General features: G+C 40.0%; 1 protein-coding gene and 1 non-coding gene across 9 annotated transcripts in view; both read left to right on the forward strand.

The window, feature by feature from the left end:
- Nucleotides 1-27,667, forward strand: part of IFT88 (intraflagellar transport 88) — a 178,072-nt gene that overhangs the window by 50,250 nt on the left and 100,155 nt on the right. For 6 of the 8 annotated variants that reach the window (XM_045588522.1, XM_045588518.1, XM_045588520.1 and 3 more), the window contains 3 exons: nucleotides 3,142-3,373; nucleotides 13,826-13,896; nucleotides 23,230-23,316. In XM_045588522.1, coding sequence (XP_045444478.1) covers nucleotides 3,142-3,373; nucleotides 13,826-13,896; nucleotides 23,230-23,316 — 390 coding nt within the window. The remainder of the gene's footprint in view (nucleotides 1-3,141; nucleotides 3,374-13,825; nucleotides 13,897-23,229; nucleotides 23,317-27,667) is intronic. The other 2 variants (XM_045588524.1, XM_045588521.1) reach the window with 1 other exon arrangement.
- Nucleotides 18,020-18,150, forward strand: LOC118731047. Its single transcript, XR_004991749.1, has one exon. It is a non-coding gene; the product is annotated as a small nucleolar RNA SNORA3/SNORA45 family (small nucleolar RNA).

Here is a 27,667-nt window from a genome sequence, read left to right on the forward strand (position 1 = left end):
ACAGATACTTGCAAAAAAAAATGAAACTAGACCACCAACTTACACCATAGACAAAAATAAACTCAAGCCCTAACCAGTTTGACTCAGTGGATTGAGTGTTGACCTATGGACTGAAAGGTCTCAGGTTTGATTCCGGTCAAGGGCATGTACTTTGGTTGTGGGCACAACCCCAGTAGAAGATGTGCAGGAGGCAGCTGATTGGTATTTCTCTCTCATTAATGTTTCTAACTCTCCCTCTCCCTTTCTCTCTGTAAAAAAATCAATAAAAAATAAAATAAACTCAAAATGGATAAAGACTTAAACATAATTTGGGAAACATAAAAATCTTAGAAGAAGCCATAGGCATCAAGATAGCAGACATTTGTGCTAGCAATATCTTTACCAATGCAGCTCCTAGGGTAATGGAAACTAAAGAGAAAATAAACAAATGGGACTACATCAAAATAAAAAGCTGCTGCACAGCAAAAGAAATCAACAACAAAACAACAAGAAAGCCCACTGCATGGAAGAACTTACTTGTCAGTGTTATACCCTATAAGGGTTTCATCTCTAACATTTACAGAGAACTCATACAACCTAACAAAAGAAAGATAAACAACCTACTAAAAAAATGGACAATGGACCTAAATAGATACTTTTCAAAAGAGGACATTCAGAAAGCCAAAAGACATATGAAATCATGCTCAAAATCGCTAATTATCTGAGAGATGCAAATCAAAAACAACAATGAGGTACCATCTCACACTTGTCAGAATGGCTGTCATAAAAAATGAGAAGTGTTGGAGAGGATTCAGAGAAAAAGGAACCCCTTTTCACTGCAGGTGGGAATGCAGACTGGTGCAGCCACTTTGGGAAAAAGTATGGTGTTTCCTCAAAAAATTAAAAATGGAACTACCATTTGACCCAGGAATACCACTTGTAGGAATATATCCTAAGAAAACAGAAACATCTATCAAAAAGAATATATGCAGCCCTGTATTCATAGCAGCACAATTTACAATAGCTAAAATTTGGAAACAGCCAAGGTGTCCATCAGCAGATGAATGGATTAGAAAACTATGGTGCATCTATAGAGTGGAATACTACCCTGCTGTAAAAAAGAATTCTTACCATTTGCAACTGCATGAATGGAACTGGAGAGCATTATGATAAGTGAAATAAGTCGTCAGTGAAAGATAAATACCACAGGATCTCACTCCTTTGTGGAATATAAAGAACATCATAAACTGTTGAACAGAAATAGAGGCAAAGAAGCATCAAACAGACTGTCAAACTACAGCAGGAAGGTAGGTGAGGTTTGGGGGAGGGGGTAAGAGATCAAACAAAGGACTTGTGTGCATGTATATAAGCACAACCAACAGACACAAGACATTGGGGGAGGTGGGGAGGGCAAGTGCCAGGGGGTAGAAGAGGCTGCTGGAGATCAATGGTGAGAAAAAAAGGCAGACATGTATTACTATTGGTAATACCTTAAACAATAAAATAAAATAAAAATAAAAAGATTCTGCGGTTTGAGAGACATCAACACAAAAATGTCACATTTGAATGAGTCCATTTGTATGCAACATCTAGAAAAGGCAAATCCAGAGACAAAGAAAGGATGTTAGGGCCCTGGTTGGGTAGTTCAGATGGTTGGCACATACAAGAATTAAACAATAAATGCATAAATAAGTGAAACAATAAAATGATATCTCTCTCTCCCTCCCCCCTCCCCCTCTCTCTCTCATAAAAGAAAGTAGTACGTAGTTAGCATTGCCCAGGGCTGGAGATGATAATGGGTGTGACCACTGATGGGAACAGGTTTTCTTTTTGGGGTGATGAAAATCCTATCTAATAAAAGAGTAATATGCAAATTAACCATCACTGCCACGCTCACCAGCCAATCAGGAGCAAATATGCAAAGAAATCCAACCAAGATGGCTGTGGTCACAGAGAGCAGGAGGGAGTCTTGGGTTTCTCTGGCAATGGAGGAATCCAAGCTTTCCGCACACTCTGGCCAGCCCAGGCCTCTGCTTAAGGCTACAAAGTTTCAATTGTAGAAGATAAATAAACCCCAGATACCAGGGCCTCTTCTTGGGTCACCAGGGGGTGTGACTGGCCCGCATACCACCACAGGCCCCTTGCCCAGGCTGCCCCACACCCCAAGGGAACCCCAACTCTGATCTGGGACACCTTCAGGGCAAACCAGCTGGCCCCCATCCATGCACCAGGCCTCTATCCTAATAAAAGAGTAATATGTAGATTGACCATCACTCCAACATACAGGATGGCTGCCCCCATGTGGTTAAAGATTCTGCTCCCATGTGGACAAAAGATGGCCAGCGGGGATGGGCAGTTGGGAGGGACCAGGCCTACAAGGAAGGGCGGTTGTGAGCATCAGGCCAGCAGGGGAGGGCAGTTGGGAAGGACCAGGCCTGCAAGGGAGAGCAGTTGTGGGGGACCAGGCCTGCAGGGGAGGGCATTTAAGGGTGACCAAGTCAGCAGAGGAGGGAAATTGGGGGCAACCAGGCCTGCAGGGAAGGGCAGTTGGGAGGGACCCAGGCCTACAGGGGAGAGCAGTTGTGGGGGACCAGGCCTGCAGGGGAGGGCAGTTAAGGGTGACCAGGCCTGCAAGGGAGTACAGTTAGGGGCAAACAGGCTGCCAGGGGAGCAGTTAGGCATCAATCAGGTTGGCAGTGGGGTGTTTAGGAGGTGATCAGGCTGGCAGGCAGAAGCTGTTAGGGGCAATCAGGAAGGCAGGCGGGCGTGCAGTTGGGAGCCAGCAGTCCTGGATTGTGAAAGGGATTGGGCCTAAACAGGCAGTTGGACATCCCTCGAGGAGTCCCAGATTGGAGATGGTGCAGGCTGGGCTGAAGGCCACCCCCCACCCCGTGCATGAATTTCATGCACCGGGCCTCTAGTTACTTAATAATAGGATAATTGTAGTTCCATGAATGTATGAACATAGTAGTAATCATTGAAGCAAATACTGAAAACAAATAAATTTTATGATATGAGCCTCAGGAAAAGCTCCTTAAAGCTTCAGGAAAACAAAGCAAAAAAGTCAAGTAGAATAGAAATGAAGGGAACTATCTGTGGAGTGTCTGACTACTGTACTGAAGAGTTCAGACTTGAAGCTGATCCCTGTTTATTTCTCTTTAGGATTAAAATTATGCAGAACATTGGAGTTACATTTATTAAAACTGGCCAGTACTCTGATGCCATTAATTCGTTTGAGCACATAATGAGCATGGCACCAAACCTGAAGGCTGGCTTCAACCTCATTCTCAGTTACTTTGCTGTTGGAGATCGAGAGAAAATGAAGAAGGCTTTCCAAAAACTGATCGCTGTTCCATTAGAAATTGATGAAGATGATAAATACATTTCACCAAGTGTGAGTATGAGGAAGACTGGTAGCCAGCTCTTGGTTATCCATGCTTTTCTGTTTCCAGAAATGAAAAAGTTGGAGTGGATGACTTCTTAGGTTTCTTCCAGCCCTGTATTAATATATGTTAATTAAGTTTAATTAATGCATTTTCATTTATTATTTAAATTAGCTTGAGAACGGAACTCCATTGAAATAGGGATAGAAAGTATAGTTAAGACAGACTGCAGTTTTAGTCAGAAAAAATATATATTAGGAAAAACAAGACTATGTGCCAGGAATCTGTAATACTCTCAAGAGTAAAAATAAAATTTAGAAAAAGAGCAATAGCCCTGGCCAGTGTTGGTCAGTGGTTAGATTGTTGTCCCAGTAGCAGATTCGATTTCCAGTCAACAGCATGTCCCTGGGTTTCAGATTCAATCCTTAGCCCTGGTTGGGGCATTGTGGGAGGCAACCAATCAATGTGTCTCTCTCACATCAGTGTTTCTCTCTCTCTCCATCCCCACCTTTCTTCCACTCTCTCCAAAAATCATGGAAAAAATGTCCTTGAGTGAGGATTAACCAAAAAAAAGAAAAGAAAGAAAGAAAAAGAGTAATATAAAGCCTTTTAATTGTTTCTTTAGTTGAGCAGAGGAAACTTAAACCATATTACTAAATTCATAAAGAATGAAAATAAGTAATTCCTCATCCTTACTCATAAAATTTAGCATAATACAAAAAAACTATTTTCAAAGACCTGAGCAGATACTACATAAAGTGAAAAAATAAATAAATAAAACAAGTGAAAAGTACTGATATACACTCATACTTGAACATAACCTAGAAAAAAGTATACCAAAATAAACACTGTTTTCTGGAATAAGATTCTTTTTCTTTTTTTGTTAATAATATTCATATTCTTTTTTTTTTTTTTTTTTTTACAGAGAGAAAGGGAGAGAGATAGAGAGCTAGAAACGTCGATGAGAAAGAAACATTGACCAGCTGCCTCTTGCACACCCCCTACCGGGGATGTGCCCGCAACCAAGGTACATGCCCTTGACCAGAATTGAACTAGGGACCTTTCAGTCCGCAGACTGACATTCTACCACTGAGCCAAACTGGTTTCGGCCATATTCTTATTATTTTATTTTTTTAAGTCTTTACAGATGTTCCTCTCTTTTCCCTCCTTTTCCCTGCTCTACCCAATTCCCATCCCACTCCAGGCCTCCACCACTTTATTGTCTGTTTCCATAGTTAATGCATATCCTATTATAATAAAAGGCTAATATGCAAATTGACCAAGTGGCAGAACGACTGGTCACTATGATGAGCACTGACCACCAGGGGGCAGATACTCAATGCAGGAGCTGCAACCTGGTAGTTTGTGCACTGCCAAAGGGGAAGCACTGCTTAGCCAGAAGCCCTGAGCCGGGCTCATGGCCGGCGAGCGCAACCACAGTGGTGGGAACCCCTCCTGCCTCCATGGCAGCACTAACGATGTCCATCAGTCAGACATCCCCCTGGGCTCCCAGACTTCGAGAGGGTGCAGGCCAGGCTAAGTGTGTGTGAATTTCATGCAATGGGCCTCTAGTATGCATATAAGATCCTTAGTTAATCTCTTATCCCCTTCCCTCTGATATTCATCAGTCTATTCCAAGTTTCCATGCTTCTGATTCTATTATATATCATGTTTATTTTATCCTATAGATATCTTGTCCATTTGTTTTTAGATTCAGTTGTTGGTAGATATGTATTTATTGCCATTTTATTGGTTCATATTTTTTATCTTTTTCTTCTGTTGCTTATTCCTTTTCTTAAAGAATACTTTATAACATTTCTTGTAATACTGGTTTGGTGGTAATGAACTCCTTTGTCTTTTTCCTTTCTGTGAAGCTCTTTATCTGACCTTCAATTTTAAATGATTGCTGGGTAAAGTAATCTTGGTTGTAGGTCCTTGCTACTCATCACTTTGAATATTTCTTGCCACCCACTTCTGGCCTGCAAAGTTTCTTTTGAGAAATCTGCTAACAGTCATATGAGCATTCCCTTGTAGGTAATTCACTGCTTTTCTCTTGATTCTTTTAAGATTATCTCCTTGTCTTTAACCCTTGACATTTTAATTATGATGTGTCTTGGTGTGGGTTTCTTTGAATTCCTCTTGATTGGAACTTTCTATGCTTCCTGGATCTATAAGTCTATTTCTTTCACCAGGTAGGGGAAGTTTTCTGTCATTATTTGTTCAAATAGGTTTTCAATATCTCTCTCTCTCTCTTCTCCTTCTGGCATCCCCAGAATGTTGGTATGCTTGAAGTTGTCCCAGAGACTACTTGCACTCTTTTTTTTTTCTTTTTTCTTTTTTCTTTTTGCTCTTCTGATTAGGTGTTTTTTGTTTCCTCGTATTCCATATCCTTGATTTGATTCTCGGAATCCTTTGGTGTACTGTTGACTCCTTGTAAATTATTCTTTATTTCAGTCAGTATATGCATAAGTTATGACTGGTCCTTTTTCATGTCTTTTAAATTCTCACTAAGATCCTTGACAGTCCCACTAAGTCCCCTGAAGCTCTCCTGAAGATCCTTCAGTAACCTCATAACTGTGGTTTTGAATTCTGTATCCAGTAGCTTGCTTGCTTCCATTTCTTTCATTTGTGACATGTTTCTTTGTTTCACCATTTTTGTTGCTTCCCTGTGTTTGTTTCTATGTATTAAGTAGAGCTTCTTTGTCTCCTGGAGTTGGTAGAATGGCCTGTATAGTAGGTGTCCTGTAGTGCCCAGTGGCTCAGTCCTCCCAGTTACCTGAGCTGGGCACTCTTTAAGTGCACCCTTGTGTGGACTGTGAACATTCTTGTTGCAGTTGAGCCTTGATTGCTGTTGGTGTCACTGAGAGGAAATGACCTCCAGGCTAGTTGGCTGTAAGGACAAGCTGAGACTATTTTGGAAGAACTGCTGTACAGGAAACACCCTTATGGAGCAGGACTTGCTTCAATAGGGTTTTGGTGCTCACTGAGTTTGCCCTTTGAGTATGTTGCTTGTGGATGTGTGAAGTTGTAATCTGGTATGGTCTGAAGCTTTCCACTGGGTGCACTGGCTCTGGAGTCTCCAGGGAGGTGCAAAGTCAGCCACTGCCTAGAGCAGCGTTTTTCAACTGCTGTTCCAGAGTGTGCCGCGAGATGTTGCCTGGTGTGCCGTAGGTGCAGACAAGACAAGAATTTTATAATTTTTCACTATTTTGTTTACTTAATATTTCATAATAAAGTAATTATAAAATACTTTCTTTGTGTTTATTTGATTCCTATTCAAGAGAATTACTTTATATATAGTCAATATAGGCACAGAGTTAAATTTTTTAACATTTTCTAATGGTGGTGTGCCTCGTGATTTTTTTCATGAAACAAGTGTGCCTTTGCCCAAAAAAGGTTGAAAAACACTGGCCTAGAGTCACCTGTCAGGAGCTACAAAGAGTGCTCAGGTGAGGCCCAGCTGTGAAGCAAGGCAGGCTAGTGCTAATACTGGTCTTGGGCCTTTTATTGATAGGTTTGTGGCACACTGACACCAGCTGCAGCTTGTTTGAGAGATTTTTGCAAAGTTGGAAGCCTGATCCAGAGCAGGCCATTCATATGGAAAAGTTGCTGCCTATAGCTTGAGTGGGGCTGCAAATTGGATGGGTTGGGGTTTCGGAATCACCAGGGCGGAGAAAACAGTGTATGCCAGGCTCACAAAGACTTAAATATGGCTACCAGTCTGACTGGCATAGAAACCGACTACAATGGAGGTCTTAGCATAGGAATAATGACCTCTGTGAACACCCCTGTATGGGAGAATGTCTCCCCTGAGTTCCTGCCATGTTGCTAGACAATCCAGTTCCTCTCCATATGTGTCTGGGTCCCCCAACACCTTCTGGTGCTGGAGCTCAGAGGATTTAGGAGTAAGTTCCTATGCCAACCCTGAAGGAGACACCTGGTCTCCTTCAGCCTCAGTGTCGCTTACCTCAATCCCTGCTTATTTTTAAAGCCTGAAGTTATGGGGACTTCTCTTCCCAGCTCTGGAACCCAGGGTTGGGGGTCTGGTATGGGGCTGAGACTCCTTGCTCCTCACAGGCAGCCTCTGCAGGGACAATCTCCCTTCTGATTAAAAAAAGGCACACATGGGTGCTAGACCAGCCTGTTCCATGTCTTCAACCCCCTACTTGTCTCAATATGTTTTGTTCTTTACTTCTTTATATCTAGGACTTCTATTCAGTCAGCTTTCAGGTGGTTCTGAATGATGATTGCTTTGTATTTTAGTTGTAATTTTAATGTAGTTGTAGGAGGTAGTGAGTTCCGGTGTTTACCTATGCTTACATCGTGGTTCACTTACAAGATTATTTTTCTTAGGAGAAACCAAAATGGCAGAATAGGTAAACACCTAACTGCAGCCTCACACAACAATTTCAATAAAATACAAAATGGACATTACCCAGAACTACAGGAAAGTTGACTGACTGGAAATTCTACAATGAGAAGCAAGGAGAAAACCAGAAGAAAAATCAGAGGAGCTGTAAAAGCCTAAGGTACAGAGACATGTTGCGTGCGCGGAGAGGACAGAGTGGAGAGGCGGGGGAGGCTGTGTGCCTGGCTGGCATTCCCTAGTGGGAAGGAGATAAAAGCTCCAGACTGTGCTGAACCCTAGTTCCGACAGCATTGAACCTCAGTTCTGGGCGAGACCCTGGGGACCCAGACACATAAGGAGAGAGTCTGGGCTATAAGGCGAACCTCAGGTGAGTGGCAAAAGGCAGTCCTGGAGGCGTGCACAGGACGTGCTTAGAGGACGGACTGTTGACTCTGCTGCTAGATTACCCTAGCGGGAAGGAGATAAAAGCTCCAGACTGTGCTGAACCCCAGTTCCGACTGCACTGAACCCCAGTTCTAGGCCAGACCCTGGGGACCCAGGCTCATACGGAGGAAGCCTGGGCTATAAGGCGGAAACTCAGGGGAGCGGCGAAAGGAAGTCCCAGAGGCGCACACATTGCACGCAGAGAACGGACGGTTGACTGTGCTGCTGGATTGCCCTAGCGGGAAGGAGACAAAAGCTCCAGACTGCTCTGAACCCCACTTCCAACTGAACTGAACCCCAGTTCCAGGCTCATTGGGGGAGAGCCTAGGCTGTTTGGTAGTGGGCGAAACTCAAGGGCACCTTTCTCTCAGAGGTGCTTGCAGCAAGTACCAAAGGACACTGAGGAACACTGAGACTCAGGAACCTCATAGGGTGGGGCTGATGGAAGCCAAGGCTGTAGGCTCCACCCTGAAACTCCGCCCCATCCAAGCTGAGCTCAGAGGCTTTTAAGGCTACCAACTCAGGGAAGCTGCAAAAATGACGAGACAAGGAAACAGATCACAAACAAAAGAAATGGAAGACAAAAAGTGACTGGATATAGAGTTCAAAACCACAGTTATAAGGTTTTTCAAGAATTTCCTAGAAAAGGCCGATAAAATAAATGAGACCTATGAGGATATGAAAAAGGATCAACAAGAAATAATAAGGGATCAACAAGAAATAAAGAATACATTGTCTGAACTAAAAAATATTATACAGAGTCCTAAAAACAGAATGGTAGATCATAAGAATCAAGTCAAAGATTTGGAACATAAAGAGCCAGAAGACACTCCTCCACAGAAGCAAGAAGACAAGAGAATCCAGAAAGTTGAAGATAATGTAAGAAACCTCTGGGACAACTTCAAGCAAACCAACATCAGAATTATGGGGATCCCAGAAGAAGAGAGAGAGTAAGATACTGAAAGAAATAGTGACAGAAAACTTCCCCCACCTGGGGAAAGAATTAGACTTACAAGTCCAGGAAGTGCATAGAACCCCAAACAAAGGAATCCAAAGAGGACCACACCAAGACACATCATAATTAAAATTCCAAGAGCAAAAGACAAAGAGAGAATATTAAAAGCAGCAAGAGAAAAGCAGATAGTTACCTATAAAGGAGCACCCATACGATTGTCAGCTGATTTATCAACAGAAACCATGCAGGCCAGACAGGAATGGCAAGAAATATTCAAGGTGATGAATAGCAAGAACCTACAGCCAAAAATACTCTACCCAGCAAAGCTATTGCTCAGAATTGAAGGTTAGATAAAGAGCTTCACAAGTGAAAAAAAGCTAAAGGAGTTCATCACCGCCAAACCAGAATTATATGAATTGCTGAAGGAGGTTCTTTAGGAAGAGGAAGAAAATAAAGATAAAAATTATGAACAACAAATACGTAACTATCAACAAGTGAATCTAAAAACCAAGGGAATAAAAAAATCTGATGAACAATATTAACTGGTGAATATAATAGAATCAGAGGTATGGAAGGGGAGTGAACTGACGATTCTCGGGCAAAAGGGGAGTGAGAGGTGTGGGAAAAGACTGAACATAAACTGTGCACCTATGGATGAGGACAATGGGGGTGGGGAAAGGGCAGAGGGTGGAGTGGGAACCTGGTGGAGGGGAGCAATGGAGGGGGGGGAAATGAGGAACATTTGTAATAATATGAACAATAAAGATTTATTTTTAAAAAAATATTATTTTTCTTAATGCTTTTAAAATATTTTTCATTAACCACTATTATTTTACATTAACTCAAACCATATAAATTTGCCTGTATTTATAAATCAAAATAGTATAATACTATCAGTTTCAGAAGTTGAACTTAATTGATTTTCTTAATAGATTTTAAGGGCATTTGCAGTTTTTTTGTTGGCCCCACCACTCAGTACTGTATTTTTCGGACCATAAGATGCACTTTTTTTCCCCCAGAAGTGGGGGGGAAAAGTCCCTGTGTCTTATGGTCCAAATATAGCCTACACATATACTTTACAAAAAAAAGTTTTTTTACTTGCCTGGCTCTGTGTGGTCTCTGTGTGCTTGCCCGGCTCTAAAATGGTTCTAAATGCTGCTGTTTACTTTACAGGGTTGATTACATGTGTTTATGACTGTGATGTTGGGTTTTAATGCACATAAAATATTTTAGGACACTATTTGTTTCAGAATCTTTTTTTCTTCATTTCCCTTCTCTAAAAACTGATGCGTCTTATGGTCCGGAGCGTCTTATGGTCCGAAAAATACGGTACTTACTCTCTTGTACCTCAATTCCTTAACATAAAAAGTATCCTAATGTATAAAAACCCAGTGTCTATAACATCCCAAACTACCGGAAGTCAGTGCTGGTGTGCCTTGGCGACCCAGCACTGAGTGCCTCAGCTGTGGGAGCCCAGATCCAGCTCTTGACTGCTGAGGGGGCTGTGGATCAGGCCCAGAGAGAGGCCGGGGAGACAGAAGGAGGGTCTGATCCGTGGCCTCCCTGGTAGCTGTTGATCAGCACTTGCCTCTCTCTTTTGCTCTGGGCCTGGCCAGCAGCTGCTGCTCATCAGCCCCGCCTCTCTGATCAGGGCTGTTGATAGGCACAGAGATGCTGACTGGCATAGAAACTGACCAATCATAACCTAATCTGAGTGAAGTGTGAGGAGCCAATGGCTGCCAAGAGGCAGAGCTTTTGACACTGACTGGCATAGAAACCGACCAGTCAGAATCAAATCTGGGTGAAGTGCAAGAAGCCAATGGCTGCCTAGGAGGTGGAGCTTTTGATGCTGACTGGCATAGAAACCGACCAATAGGAACGTAATCTAGGTGAACTGCAAAGGCAGAACCTAAGGTGGGGGCTGAGTGGGGAGTTTAAGGGCAACAGCTGTTTGGTATAAGATGTAAGAAAGCAGTTCAATTTTTTTGGCAGTATAGTGCATATGGCTGGCTATCAGTCCAGATTTAGGGATTATGTATTTTTGTCTGCCAAGAGCACCTCCTCCTGATGAAAAAGGCTAGCACGCCCCTCCCCCCCATTTAAGCAATCCTATCCTATATAATCTATACTACTAAAAGGGTAATGTGCTAATTAGACCAGGTCAACCTGCCATCTTCTGGATGTCCGACTTTCTTGTGGACAAAGCCATGGTGGGGGGTGGGGGCTGAAGCCTTTAGGGGCAATCCAGCTTGCAGGGGAGGGCATTTGGGGGCAAGATTAGGCCTGCAGGGTAGGGCAGTTAGAGGCAACAAGGACAGCAGAGGAGGGCAACGGGGGTCAAGATCAGGCCGGCAGGGGAGGGCAGTTGGGGGACAATCAGGCCAGCAGAGGAGGGCCGTTGGAGGCAACCAGGCTGGCAGGGGAGGGCCATTGGGGGTGAAATCAGGCCAGCAGAGGAGTGCAGTTTGGGGCAACCAGGCCAGCAGGGGAGGGCTGTTGGGGGAAAGATCAGACTGGCAGGGGAAGGCCATTGGGGGCGAGTTCAGGCTGTTGGGGAGGGCCGTTGGGGAGAGATCAGGCCAGCAGAGGAAGACAGTTGGGAGCAAGATCAGTCCTGCAGTGGAGGACCATTGGAGGCAACCAGGAAGGCATGGGATGGCATTTGGGGGCAAGATCAGGCCAGCAGGGGAGGGCATTTGGGGGCGAGATCAGGCCAGCAGGGGAGGGCAGTTGGGGGCGAGATCAGGTCAGCAGGGGAGGGCAGTTGCGAGCAACCAGGTCGGCAGGAAAGGGCAATTGAGAGTGAGATCAGGTCTGCAGGAGAGGGCAGTTGTGGGTGAGATCTGGCTGACAAATGAGTACAGTTAGGGGTGATAAGGCAAGCAGACACAGTTGGGAGTGAGATCAGGCCGGCAAGGTAGACAGTTAGAGGTGATATTGCAGGCAGTCAGAGGCAGTTAGGGGTGATCAGGCACACAGGCAGAGAGGTTAGTGGTGATCAGGCAGTCAGGCAGAGGGGTTAGTGGCATTCAAGCAGGCAGAGGTAGTTAGGAGCAATCAGGCAGGCAAGCAGGTGAGCCATTAGGAGCCAGTGATCTCATATTGCAAGAGGGATGTCCGACCACCTCTTTAGGCCTGATCCCCATTTAATTCTCACAACCGTATATGGTAGGTTATTATAATTGCATACTAGTGGCCCAGTGCATGAAATTCGTGCACGGGGTTGGGGGACTCCCTCAGCCCAGCCTGCATCCTCTTCAATCGGGGACTCCTTGGGTGATGTCCGAGATCCCCCAAGGGATCCCCAATTGGAGAGGATGCAGGCTGAGCTGAGGAAAACCCCCGACCCCATGAACGAATTTCATGCACTGGGCCACTGGTATGTAATTATAATAACCTACCTTATACAATTGTGAGGATTAAATGAGGTTACGCAATGAATTGCTTAAAACAATACCTGGAATATAGGAAGTTTGGGGTAAATGTTAACTATTATATATTACTTTCATATTGAGAAAAAAATATATGTTGTGAAAAATCAGTTTTTTTAAGAGGGAGTAGAGATATAGCTTTTATTAAGTAATTGATCATTAAAGCATTTGTTTTTGAGTTTGGCTAATGGGGAGCATCAGTAGACAGAAGGGAGAAATGTGTACCATCAGATGTCTGTTCCTCTGGCTGCCTCTCTCTAATATTGATTTAGGTTGGCTGTACTTCAACTAAAGTTTGCATCATCCTTCCAGATGGCTTTCTATACAAGACTTTCACATTTCAGGTTCTAGCATCCACTTGCTCTATTTGGCCTTAATAATTGTGAGTCAATCTGAATTATCTATTGTATTTCACATTCGTGAATTGTAGTAGTGTGTAATTGTTAAACTATTGATTCATTTGATCTAAGCTGTCAAATTTCTATGCATTATCATCATACAATGTCCCAATCTGGCTTTGGTTATTTTCTTTGCTCTGATAATTATGTAGCCACTATAACATTTTAAGATTGTTTTCATGATATATATGTTTCATACTTTTGCTTTCAGCCTGCCTATGTTGTTTTATTTGAAATAAGTTTTTTTATACTTAGTAAATAGTTGTTGTCATTCACGTGGGCAATCTCTGTCTTATAATTGGTGCAGTTTGACCATATATTTTCATCTAATTATTACTATATTAGAGGTTAGGTGTGTAATTTTTGTATTTTTGTTTGTTTCTGTTTTAATTTCCTGCTTATTGCAGGAGTTTTCTGGAATTCAGTTTTTATTATTTTGTAATGTTTTTGAATGTATCACTTCATGTACCATTTTAGGATTGCTCTAGGTATTACATTTGTATATATATTATTAAAGTCTACTGGTGTCATCATTTTACCAGTTCTACTGAAGTGTCAAAATCTTGAAAAAGAATCCTCTGGTAAGGATTAACAAACAAAACACAAAAAGAATTGACAATATCACAAGTACAAGCTTCAGTGTACTTGGTCCTTTTTTGTCTAGCCTGACTTTTTTATCAGCTGCCCAGAATCTGTTAGTTCACTAAAAAATGTGACAGGTAATCAAAAATTAAAAAAAAAAAATTCTACTTTACATAAGGGAAAGTGGTGTAGAAAGATTAATTTTCTGTTACTTTTCTACAGCTAGTTAGTGGTGAGGTTCAAATTCAAGTTCTTGGTTTTTATTCGTGACTTGTTCTTTTTTTCTCCCCAATTTTATTTCCCAGGATGATCCACATACTAACTTAGTGATTGAAGCTATAAAAAATGATCATTTAAGGCAAATGGAACGTGAAAGGTAATGCTTGGGGCACTAAGTAATTAAAACTCGATAATATTGGTTAAATTTATATAAAAGGGTTAAATGTGCATATGATTATTTCTTTGAAAACTTGTTATATGCGGTATATTTCTTGAATAGTCTTACTGCTTCATCATTTCTGTACTTTACTGGATTCTCTTTTTCTTCATGATAATCACATTATTCATTTGATTCCAGTTATTCTCCCTCAGTTACTCTTATTTCCTTGTAACTTACTTTTCCTCTGTATTTGGTGCAACATTGGAATTTGGTTTTACTTTTATTTTTTTAAAAATTATATCTTTATGTGTTTTTGTCCAGCCTCCCAATTAAATTTCAACTCCCAAAGACAAAATTATTTCTATTTTAGTCCTTCATTCAGTCTGGTACCTAGTCTCTGCTAAGTATGTTTTGAAACTTCTAATACTTATTGAATAGTATTAAGTACATTCACAATGATTTGTAACAAGAACTTCCCCAAATTCCTAAACTTGCAACTCTGTACCCATTGAACAACTCTCCAGCATCCCCGCCTCAGCCCCGGGCACCCATGTCTCTACTTATTTTTTGGTCTATGAATTTGTCTGCTCTAGGAACCTTTTTTGGTGGAATCACATTATTTCACTTAGCATAATGTCCTCAAGGTCCATCCATGTTGTTACAAGTGTCAGGATTTCCTTCCTTTTTAAGTCTGTACAATATTCCATTATATGTATGGGAGGGCCCTTATCTTTAAGAAGTAGTTTAACTTTAAAAATAAAACAGAAACATACTCTGGATAGATAAGAATAGATGCACTTTGCCCTGTTCTTCTTACTAAGTCCAAATCAAATAACAACCCTGGAAATCATATGTTTAATATATATATTAAACATATATATATATATATATATATATATATATATATATATATATATAGAGAGAGAGAGAGAGAGAGAGAGAGAGAGAGAGAGAGAGAGAGAGGTGGAAAAAAGAGGACAGATCAAGGGATCTTGGGACACGATCAGTGAGTTCCCTTCATTTTTCCCAGTCTTGGAGCTGAAGAAGCTGGAAAGCAGAAAATGCTCATGGGTGCATTAAACAAAAGACCTATTAATACTTTCTCTAGCCACAGGACAAGGAAAGGGGTAGGCCAGCAATACAGAAAACTTTTAGACAAATACCACAGAAAAAAAAACACCTGGCCCTACCCCATGCATGCCAGCAAAAGCCAAGTGAGAGAGAGCCAGACCTCACAAAGCCAAGTAGGGAACCAGGACTTTAATCCACAAAGGCCCTAATGAGTCTCCCACTCTGTGGACAGTGCCTGTGGAGTCTAGAATTCCACCCCGGCCTGCAGGAACGAAGCACTGCTCCCTCTCACCTGGGGTGGTGTCAGAGGAGATACCCTGTTTCCCCGAAAATAAGACAGTGTCTTATATTAATTTTTTCTCCCAAAGTTGCGCTAGGTCTTATTTTTAGGGGATGTCTTATCTTTCCATGCGCTAGGTCTTATTTTCGGAGGATGTCTTATTTTCGGGGAAACACGGTAGTAGATAATTAGGAATTTCAGCAGCAGCAGTAACAAGGTGTCAGTAGGAACATGGTGAGAGCAAGAACTCCTACACCACCAAGCAGAAATGAGGATCCCCTCCTATCTTGGGTGTCTGAGAGGCCATGTGGGGAAATTGGACTTCTTTTATCTAGCAATACTCCTCTTCCACTGCCAGAATGATGTCAAAAAAACTAGCCAATGCGAAACCGGTTTGGCTCAGTAGATAGAGCGTCAACTTGCGGACTGAAAGGTCCCAGGTTTGATTTCGGTCAAGGGCATGTACCTTGGTTGCAGGCACATCCCCAGTTGGAGGGGTGCAGGAGGCAGCTGATCGATGTTTCTCTCATCGATGTTTCTGACTATCTCTCTGTAAAAAATAAATAAAATATATTAAAACAAAAACAAAACAACTAGCCAAAACAAAGACTTAAATAAAATTCAGTCTCATAATGCAAAATGTTAAAGTTTTTATTAAAAAAATCACTCACAATAACAAGAAAATTTAAATTGAATAAAGACAGTTGATAGATGCCAATATTGAGATAACAGAGATGTTAGAATTATCTGACAAACTTTAAAGCAACTGATAAAAAGGGCTCCAACAAGCAATTATGAACATGCTTAAAATAAATTAAAAAATAAAATACCACCTGGCCACATGGAGCATCATCCTGTACACCAAAAGTTTGCAGGTTTGATTCCCAGTTGGGGCACATACCTAGGTTTTAGATTTGATCCCTAGTCAAGGCATGTATGGAAGACAACTGATGGATGTTTTGCTCTCATACCAATGTTTTTCTCTTTCTCCCGTCCTCTATCTTAAAGAAAAAAAAATCAGTAAAAAATATATCCTTGGTTGAGGATTAAAAAATAAATAAAAAATAAAACCCTTCAGAAAAGCAGTAGTCTCAGCAAGGAAATATTACTATTGGACCTCAGTTAAAATATTATAAAATAAATAGTTAGGTCATTTTATTATACCACCTAAATATCCTCCAATAAATGTAAGACTATATATATATATATTTTTTTTTTTTTTTAAAGAGCCAAATGGAAAATTTAGAACTACAAATTACACTAACTGAAATAGAAATTTCCACAAATGATCTCAATAGGAGAATGAACAGGAGAAATGAAAGATTCAGTGAACTAGAAGATAGAAAATGGAAATCACTGAATCTGAACAACAGAGGGAAAGTGGATCCAAACCATGTTTAAAAAATGAACAGAGCCTCAGGAACTTCTCGGACTTTAACAGAAGATCTAACATTTGTCATCCATGTCTGGGAAGGAGAGGAGAAAAAGATTGGGCCAAAGAAATGATGGCTGGTAACTCCCCAAACTTAGCAAGAAAAAACCTACAATTAGAAAAACTGAATGAATTCCAAAGATGATAAACAAGGAAATCTATGTCAAGATATATAGTGATTAAACTTCTGGGATTTAAACGCCGCACCTTGAAACGAGGCAGAGAAAAACAACACATAAGGGGAAAGTGACTAGAATGACAGTGGTAGTCTTAAATCAGTAACCTAAGCTTTCAGCTGAAAAACCTAGAAAAAGTAGAGCAAAACCAACCCAAAGGAAGCAGAAAGAATGACAGAAATCATTAACATTAGAGAGATAAACAATAGATAACATCAATGAAATACTTCTATCATAGCTGATAAAAAAAAAGAGAGAGAGGATACCAATGTCAGGAACAAAATGGGCTTTCACTACTGTCCCTGAAGACATCAAAAGGATAATAAGGGGTTACTACAAACATCCCTACACACATAAATTAGACAACTTAGACTGAATAGACCACTTTTTTGAAAACATAAGCTACCACTTCTCACCTAATGTGAAATAAGAACCATATATATGGTTCTCTCGATAGATAGATAGATAGATAGATAGAGAAATTGAATTTGTTATTTTAAAAATCCCAATAAATCTGACCCAATAGAAAAATTATAGCAAATGTTTAAAGAAGAATTAGCATCAGTTCTACACAGTCTCTTCTAGAAAAGAGTTCATTTTATAAAGCTAGTATTACTCTGGTACAAAGATAAAACAAAGTACCAAGGAGGTGGGGACAGGGAATATAGACCAATATCTTATGAATAGAGATGCAAAAATATTTCAGAAATTCTAGTGAACCAAAATACTATAAAAAATATAAAGAGGATTATGTACCCTGAGAAAGTAGGATTTACTCTAGGAATTCAAGATTGGCTTAGCATTTAAAAATCAGTTAATATATGATATGAATAGAATGAAACAAAAATAACATTATCATGTCAGTTTAAACCAAAAAACATTTTGGACAAAATTCAAAATTCAAATAACTTTAACCAAGCTAGTAGTAGGAAGGAAGTGCCCCATAAGGCCATATATGACAAATCTACGTTTGACATCACACTAATGGTAAAAGACTGGCTGCTTAAGACACTAGGAATAAATTTAACTAAGGAGGTAAAAGACCTATACACGGAAAACTACATGACAATGAAAAAAGAGATAGAGGAAGATGTAAACAGATGGAAGAACATACCATATTCATGGATTGGCAGAATCAACATCATCAAAATGTCCATACTTCCCGAGATTAGAGTCACATCTTGACAGCTATTGTCCTGGTGTGCTAGAATTCTCGGAGAGAATCTGCTGGTCTTGATTCACTGACTGAGGGCCACCAGTGCCCCCAGGCAGTGCCCAGATCAGAAACATAGGCAAAAAAAAAAAAAAAAAAAAAAAAAAAAAAAAAAAAAAAAATGTCCATACTTCTCAAAGCAATTTGTAAGTTCAATACACTCCCCATTAAAATACCAACAGCATATTTCACAGATCTAGAAAGAACTCTCCAAAAATTCATCTGGAACAAAAAAAGACCCCGAATAGCCACAGCAATCCTGAAAAAGAAGAATAAAGTAAGAGGAATCTCAATATCAGATTTCAAGCTGTATTACAAAGCCACTGTTCTCAAAACAGCCTGGTACTGGCACAAGAACAGACATATAGATCAATGGAATCGAATAGAAAATCCAGATATCAACCCAAACCACTATGCTCAATAATATTTGACAAAGGAGGCACGAATATACAATGGAGTCAAGACAGTCTCTTCAATAAATGGTGTTGGGAATATTGGGCAGACACATGCAAAAGAATGAATCTAGATCACCAACTTACACCATACACAAAAATAAACTCAAAATGGATAGAGGACTTAAACATAAGACAGAAAACCATAAAAATACTAGAGGCATCCACAGGCAGCAAAATCTCAGACATTTGCCAAAAGAACTTCTTCACTGATACTGCCCCTAAGGCAATAGAAGCTAAAGAGAAAATAAACAAATGGGACTGCATCAAAATAAAAAGCTTTTTTACAGCAAAAGAAACCATCAACAAAACAACAAGAAAGCCCACGGTGTGGGAGAACATATTTGCAAATGTTATCACTGATAAAGGTTTAATCTCCAACATCTACAGGCAGCTTATACAACTTAATAAAAGGGAGACAAATGATCCAATAAAAAAAATGGGCAATGGACCTAAATAGAATCTTCAAAAGAAAACAGAAGGAAGGCCAAGAGACATATGAAAACATGCTCAAAGTCACTAATTATCTGAAAGATGCAAATCAAAACAACAATGCGGTACCATCTCACATCTGTCAGAATGGCTATCATCAACAAACGACAAGTGTTGGCGAGGATGCGAAGAAAAAGGAATCCTCGTGCACTGCTGGTGGGAATGCAGACTGGTGTAGCTATGTGGAGAACAGTATGGAGTTTCCTCAAAAAACTGAAAATGAAACTTCCATTGACTCAGTAATCCCACTCCTAGGAATATATCCTAAGAAACTAGAAACACGAGTCAAAAAGGATATATGCACCCTTATGTTCATAGCAGCACAATTTACAATAGCTAGGATTTGGAAACAGCCTAGGTGCCCATCAGCAGATAATTGGATCAAAAAAACTATGGTACATCTACACAATGGAATACTATGCTGCCATAAAAAAGAAGGAATTCTTATCATTTGCAGCAACCTGGATGGAATTGGAGAACATTATGCTGAGTGAAATAAGCCAGTCAATGAAAACAAAACGCCACATGATCTCACTCATTTATGGATAATAAGGAACATTATAAACTGATGAACAAAAAGATAGATACAGAGAGAGTAAAGCAACAAACAGACTGTCAAATTACAGTGTGGAGGCTAGAGAGATATGGGTGCGATAAGAGATCAACCGAAGTACTTGTATGTATGCATATAAGCATAACCCATGGACGAAAAACTCTGGGAAGGGAGGGCATGTATGGGGGGGGCGGGGGGGAGTTGGTAAGATATGAAAGAAAAAAAAATAATTTTTTTTTTAAAAAAAGGCTGGCTGCTTTCCCCTCAGTTCAGGAACAAATAAAAGGGGTATCTGCTCTCACCAGTTCTATTCAACATATGCTAGAGATTCTAGCTATGGAAATTAGGCAATAAAAGGGATTAAGAGACATCCAGATTGGAAAGGAAGAAGTAAAATTATCTCTGTTTATAGATCACATGATCTTAAGTACAGAATATCCAACATAAAATTTTAGAACCCACTAAAAAATTATTACCACTAATAAACAAGTTCAGCAAAGGTTGCAGAGTAAAGGATCAATGTACAGAAGTCAATGTATATTATAGAAAGATATTATATAATTATAGTTTATTGATTTTTTACAGAGAAGAAGGGAATTAGAAACATTGATTAGAGGGAAACATCAACCAGCTGCCTCCTGCATACCTCCCACTGGGGATGTGCCCACAACCAAGGTACATGCCCTTGACTGGAATCAAACCTGGGGCCCTTGAGTCCGCAGGCTGACGCACTACCCACTGAGCCAAACCAGTTAGGGCTACTATACTAATTATAAATATTTCTTTTCTGAGTCCTGCGCAGCTAGAGAGCGATCCAATTCCTGAGTAGGGGCTGCTGGGGATTGAGAAAATGAAAGAAAGAGACAGACACACAGATAGAAGGGAAAAACTGGCGCCAGGTGGGACCACTGTTCTTTGACAGAGACAGGGACCCAGAGCCAAAACAGCGTGTTTATTTTATACAGCAAAAGACAGGATGTTTTATTAAAAGTCAAGACAAAGGTGATTATGCGCATTCTTGGGTGGGCCCAGTCATATTCATTCCTAATGGTTGGCTGGATTTTAATAACAAAACCCACCCCCTGGCACCTGGGCTGACGGTCAAGCTGACAACACGCCTGCCTCTGGCAAAGCGTGTTTCCAGGACGTGGCTTTGCCAAAGCCGCTGGATTCAGCTGACAGTAATTAAAGAAATGCCATGTGCCTTCGCAGGCGCTCTCTACAACCAATGACTTATATGAGAATGAAAGTAATAATTATATTTACAATAGCATAAAATAATTAGGAATAAATGTAATGCAAAACTTATGCCCTGAAAACTATTATCCATTTTGAAAGGAATGCTAAATAAATGAAATGACATCACATGTTAATGGATAGGCACTTAATGTTACTAAGATGGGCATTACTCCCCAAATTAATTTATAAATTCAATCTAATTGCTATCATAATCCCATCAGTTTTTTGTTTTTGTTTTTTAAGAAAGTGACAAGTTGAGCCTAAAATTTCTATCGAAATGTAAGGAATACAGAATAGCCAAAACAATGTTGAAAAAGAAGACAAAATTGGAGGACTCAAACTATAAATCTATAGCAATCAAAATAGTGTGTTAGTGTTTAATCTAGTAGTAGTATAAAAGTATACACACACACACACACATATACACACATCATTGGAATGAAATTGAGTATCGAGAAATAAACTCTTACAGATATCCTATATAATAAAAGGCTAATAAATAACAACCTGTCACTGTGACGCGCACTCACCACCAGAGGGCAGACGCTCAACGCAAGTGCTAGTAGCTCAGCTAGTAGCCAGGCTAATAGCTGGTAAGCATAGCAGCAGTGGCGGGAGCCTCTCCTTCCTCTGCAGCAGCATGAAGGAAGTCTGACTAATGGCCTAGGCCCACTCCTGGACTGAGAGAGGGCACAGACCAGGCTGAGGAACCTCCCTGCCTGAGTGCATGAATTTTGTGCACTGGGCCTCTGGTTGTCAATAAAGGTACCAGTACCATTCCACAGGGAAAAGTTAATCTTTTCACCAAATTGTGCCTGAACAATAGATATTTGCATGCAAAGGAAGGAAGCTGGACCTCTCTCTCACACCAACCTCAAAAAATACTTCAAAGTAGAACATAGCCCTAACTAAATGTAAGGGCTAGCTAGACCTGAAAAATTCTTAGTGGAAAAAAATACATGGAAGTAAATATTATAGACATTGTGTTGGACAGTGGCTTCTTAGATATGACACCAAAAGTACATGAAAAGAAAAAAATGGGTGAATTAATCTTCATCAAAATTTAAAACTTTTGTTCTTCAAAGAATTTCAAGAAAGTGAAAAGACAATGCACAGAATGGGAGAAAATATTTGCAAACCATGTATTCAAGAAGGGAATTATTTCTGTGATATATAAAGAGCTCTTCTAATTCAATAATTAAAAGACCATAACCTAGTTAAAAATGTACAAGGATCTGAGTAGACATTTCTTCAAAATAGATATGCAAATGCCTAATAAGTATTGTAAAAGATGCTTAACTTCTGTACTTACTAGAGAAATGCAACTTGGCACCACCATGAGATACCACTAATATACCTATAATAAAAAAAGACAAGCTGTAATAATAAGTATTGGTGATGTCACACCCACTGGTATGACTAATAAAAAAGACAGATGTAATAAGTATTGGCAAAGATGTAGACTCTACATTGAAATATTATATGCTGATGGTGGGAATGTAATTGGTACAGCTACTTGGAAAACTATGGAAATTCCTCAAAAGATTGATCCAGCAATTTCTCTCCTACATGTGTACCCAAAAGAAATTAGAGCAGTTATCCATACAGTAACTTGTATAGGAACATTCATAGCAGCATTATTTATACTATCCAAAAAGTAAAAACAATCCAAATGTCCACAAACTGTATTATTTCATTCAGTGGAGTAATATTTAGCCATAAAAAAGAATGAAGTACTGATACATATGAACCATAACATTATGATAAACTAGAAGCCCGCTGCACAAATTAATGCACAAGTGAGGTCTAGTCAGCCCACCCTGATCTGCTTATCAGGCCAGGCTGGCTGTGGGGAAGGGCTGCGGGCAGTTGGCCGGTTGGCCTTGCCTCCTCGTTGAACTTCTGGTCAAACTCCCAGTTGAGGGGACAATTTGCATATTAGCCTGTTATTATATAGGATTAAAAAAAAACAGTCACAAAAGACCACATATCCTGTGATTTCACTTACATGAAAGAAATGTATAGATGAGGCAAATTTATATACACATGTAGTAATTCAATTTTACTGTTTACCACACACTATTTCTTTAATGGCCATTTTCTTTAATGTCCACAGATAGTGTAGGTTATGTAATGTCAGCTGCAGAGCCTTTTTTCTCCGAAGTTCTTCTTTCTTCCTTTAGTTTGTCAGCATTTATCATAAAGTAGAAGAAAAGTGAACTGTTGACTCAGAAGGCAGTCATGGCTTCCATTTCCTAGTCATGATTTTCAACCTGACTTATAAATAGATTTCTAGTGAAGCTGTTAACAATTCAGTAGGCTTCATGGTATGTTAATTTTGATATATTAATGTTTACACTTTTTTTTTTTTTTTTACATTTTATACCATGTTTCTTTATAAAAATTTGTTTGTTTGATATAGAAAAGCCATGGCCGAAAAATACATCATGACAGCTGCAAAACTCATTGCTCCTGTAATTGAAACATCTTTTGCTGTAGGATATGATTGGTAAGAGGGATATTCATTATAAGTAGATGTGTATGGCATTATCTTTTCATAATTTATACTTTTATTGGTGTAAAATTTTATGATACTAGAGGCCCAGTGCATGAATACATGCATGGGTGGGGTCCAGCCGGCTCAGCCCCAATCAGGGCAGATCAGGGCTGGGCCTGTCAGGAGGAGACCCACCTGATTAGGGCCCAATCAGGGCCCCTGATTAGGGCCAGGACGCTAGAAGAAGGGGCTGCGACTGATTGGCTGGTGGGCCCCACCCCCAACTGAGGATGGGGGGCCAGTTGCTCGTGGGACCATCCATGGGGAGGGGCGGTGAGCCAGTCAGTCCTGCCCCTGAATGGGGTGGGTGGGGGTGCCAATCAGGGGCCAGCAGCCTGGGGGCAGGGCCATGGGTGGTTGGCCAGCTGGCCCTGCCCCTGATTGGAGTGGGGGGGGGGGTAGGTGTGAGTAGGGCTGACTAGGGGGAGGGGCTGCAGGAGTTGGGCTGCCCGGCCTCACCTCCTATTGGGAGCTGGCCAGGGGGAGGGGCTATGGGTCTATCTTGGTGGGGTGGGCTGATCAGGGGTACGGCTGCCCAGGGGAGGAGAGTAAGGGAGGGGGCATTTGGCTGGCAGGTCCTGTTCTTGATCAGAGTGGGAGAGTCTGATCAGGGGCAGGCAGGCAGGGGGAAGGGGCCATGAAGTTGGCCACCAGCCCCACCCACTAATCAGCCAGTTCACTGGCCACAGTGGGCATCATAGTGACCAGTTGTTAGGTCGTTATGGCTGTTACGGTAGCTGCCTTTTTATATATCAATATATAGACTAGAGGCCCAGTGCACGAAATTCATGCATGGGTGGGGGGTGTCCCTCAGCCCAGCCTGCACACTCTCCATTCTGGGATCCTTCTCACAATCCAGGGCTGCCTGCTTGCCTGCCTGATTGCCCCTAACTGCTTCTGCCTGCCAGTCTGATCATTCCCTAACCACTCTGCTGCCAGCTTGATTGACACCTGACTGCTCCCCTGATGGCCCAGTTGTCCCTAACTTCCCTCCCCTGCCAGCCTGGTCACCCCTAACTTCCCTCCCCTGCCAGCCCGATTGCTCCTAACTGTCCTCTCCTGCTGTCCATGTCACCCCTAACTGCCCTCCCCTTTAGGCCTGAGTTCCCCAATTGCCCTCTTCTGCAGGCCTAGTTGCCCCCAATTTTCCTCCCCTGCCAGCCTGATCACCCCCAACTGCCCTCCCCTGCTGGCCATCTTGTGTGTTGAAGTGATGGTCAATTTGCATATTGCTTCTATTATATAGGATGATTTGCAAATATTTTCTCTTATTTTGTAGATTGTTTCTTTTGCTTTGCAGAAACTTTAGTTTGATGTAGTGTCACTTGTTTAGTTTTTATTTTGCTCCTTATGTGTCATATCCAGGCATTGCCAAGACCAATGTCAAGGAACTTCTCCTCATGTGTGTGGCTTTTTTCCTAGGAAGTTTATGGTTCTTGTTTCTGATTTTATTTGAGTCTTTTCTCTATTTTTCCCAGATAATCTAGCTAAAGATTTGCCAGTTTTGCCTTCTTTACAAAAAAACTAGCTCTTATTTTTGTTGCTCTTTTCTACTGTTTTTCTAGTTTCTATTTCATTTATTTCTTCTCTGGTCTTTGTGTTTTTCCTTTATTTCCTTCTTTTTTTTCCTTTAGGCTTAGTTTGTTTTTATAGTTTTAGTTCCTTAAGATATATAATTAGGTTGAGTTTTTTTAAATGATTTTTTTTTCTTAATGTAGGTATTATTGCTATTAACCTCCCTTTTTTAATTGCTTTTGCTGCATCCCATAAGTGTTGATATGTCTTGTTTTCATTTTATTTGTTTTAAAATTTAAAAAATTTTTAATTTTTTTCTTTTGATTTCTTCTTTTACCCTTATGTTATTCACGGATGTGATTTTTAATTTCAACGTATTTGTGAATTTTTCAGTTTTCCTCTTTTATTTATTTATAAATCCATACCATTTGCTAAAGTTTGTTTTGTAACAACACATGATCTCTCCTGGAAAAAGTTGTGTGTTTGCTTGAGAAGAATGTGTATTCTGCTGATGGTGTATGGAATGTTCTGTATATCTCTGCTAGGTCAATTTGAGCTAAGGTATAATTCAATTCCAATATTTCCTTTTTCATTTTCTCTTTGGATAATTGATCTATTATTAAAAGTATGGTATTGAAATTTCCTACTATTATTCTATTGTTATTGTTTGCTTAAATATATTTTAGTGCTGTGATAGTAAATACATTTATATTTATGATTATCATATCTTCTTGATAACTAGACCTTTTTGTTGTTACATAGTGACTTTTTTATATTTTGTTACAGATTTTAACTTAAAGTCTATTTTGTCTAAGTATAGCTACTTTTTTGCTTTCCCTTATATATGGAATTTTTTTTTCCATCCCTTGAATTTGAGCCTATGTGTGTCCTTACTGCTGAAGTGTTTTAATCCATTCAGGCACTCTATGTATTTTTATTGGAAAATTTAATTCATTTACACGAAAAGTAATTTTTTATGGCTAAGAATATTTATCGGTTAATTAATAATTATTGATAGGCACTAATGCCATCATATTGTATTCTGGCTCATTTGTAGTTGCTTTATTCCTTCTTCCTCCTTTCTCTCTTGCTGCTTTGTGAATTGATGATTTTCTGTAGTGGTATGGTTTTATCCCCCCCCCCCCCCTTTCTATTTTGTGTATCTACTGTAGGTTTTTGCTTAAATGTCTTATAGATAAAACAGTTTATTCTAAGCTAATAACTTGAGTTGTATATAAAAGCTATCTACTTACACTTCCCACAGTTTTGATCTTGATGTCATAATTTACCTCTTTTTATATTGTGTATCCATTAACAAATTCTTGTAGCTATACTTATTTTTAATACTTTTGTCTTTCAACCTTTATACCAGAGTTAAGTGACTGACATACCACCATAATAAAACATTAAAGTATTCTGAATTTGACTATATAGTTACCTTTTCCAGTATATTTTATATTTTTATACATTTTCATTTTACTAGTTAGTATTGTTTCATTTCATCTTAGCGAACTCCTTTCAGCCCTAACCAGTTTGGCTCAGTGGCTAGAACGTCGACGTGCAGACTGAAGGGTCTCAGGTTTGATTCCGGTCAAGGGCTTGTGCCTTGGTTGCAGGCACATACCCAGTAAAGGAGTGTGCAGGAGGCAGCTGATCGATGTTTCTCTCTCATTGATGTTTCTAACTCTCTATCCCTCTCCCTTCCTCTCTGTAAAAAAATCAATAAAATATATATATTTTTAAAAGAACTCCTTTTAGCATTTCTTATAAAGCAGGTTAGTGGTAATGAATTCCCTCAGCTTTGTTTATTTGGGTAAATCTATTTCTCATTTCTGAAAGACAACTTTGCCAGGTAAAGTATTCTTGGTTGCCTTTTTTTCTTTTTTTCTTTTAGCACTTTGAATATATCATTTCACTCTCCTGACCTGCAGGTTTCTGCTAAGAAATCTGCTAAAATCCTTGTGGGGGTTCCTTATATGTAAGTAATTATTTTCCTCTTGCTGGTTTTAAAATTTTCTCTTGTGTGTAACTTTAGCCAGCTTTATTATAATGTGTCTTGGAGAAGATTGTTTTGGGTTAAAATTTTGAAAGTTACCCATTAGCTTCATGAACTTGGATGTTCAAATCTCTCTCCAGATTTGGGAAGTTCTTGGCCATATTTCTTTAAAATAAGCTCTCTGCTCCTTCTCCCTCTTTTGTCCTTTTGGGACTTGAGTAATACATAGATTATTTCTTTTAATGATATCCCATAATGGACGTAGGATTTTTTTACTCTTATTCATTCTCTGTTTTGCTCCTCTGACTGATTATTTCAAATGACCTGTCTTCTAGTCCACTAATTCTTTCTTGGCTTGGTTGAGTCTCCTATTGAAGCTTTTTATGAATTCTTCAGTTCAGTAATTATATTCTTCACCTCTAGGATTTATTTGTTCTTTAATAGTTTCTATGTCTTCGTTGAACTTTTTTATTAAATCATTGTGTTCCTAATTTTATTTAGTTCTCTGTTTTCTTGTAATTGACTGAATTACTTTAAGAGGATTATTCTGAATTTTTTGTCAGACAGTTAATAGATTTCCATTTTTTATGGTCACTCATTAAAGTGTCTTTAGTTTCTTTTGGTGATAATATATTTCATTGATCATGATCCTTGTGCCCTTGTGTTGGTGCCTGTGCATTTGAGGAAGTTGGAACCTCTTCCAGTCTTTACGGGTTGACTCTGTTGGGCAAAGCCCCTCACCAACCAGCCTGTGCAGAGATTCTGGGTGAACCATCTGGTGGTGTTTGCCAG

Source organism: Pipistrellus kuhlii, unplaced genomic scaffold (assembly GCF_014108245.1).
Source record: "Pipistrellus kuhlii isolate mPipKuh1 unplaced genomic scaffold, mPipKuh1.p scaffold_m20_p_3, whole genome shotgun sequence".
Lineage (NCBI taxonomy): Eukaryota > Metazoa > Chordata > Mammalia > Chiroptera > Vespertilionidae > Pipistrellus > Pipistrellus kuhlii.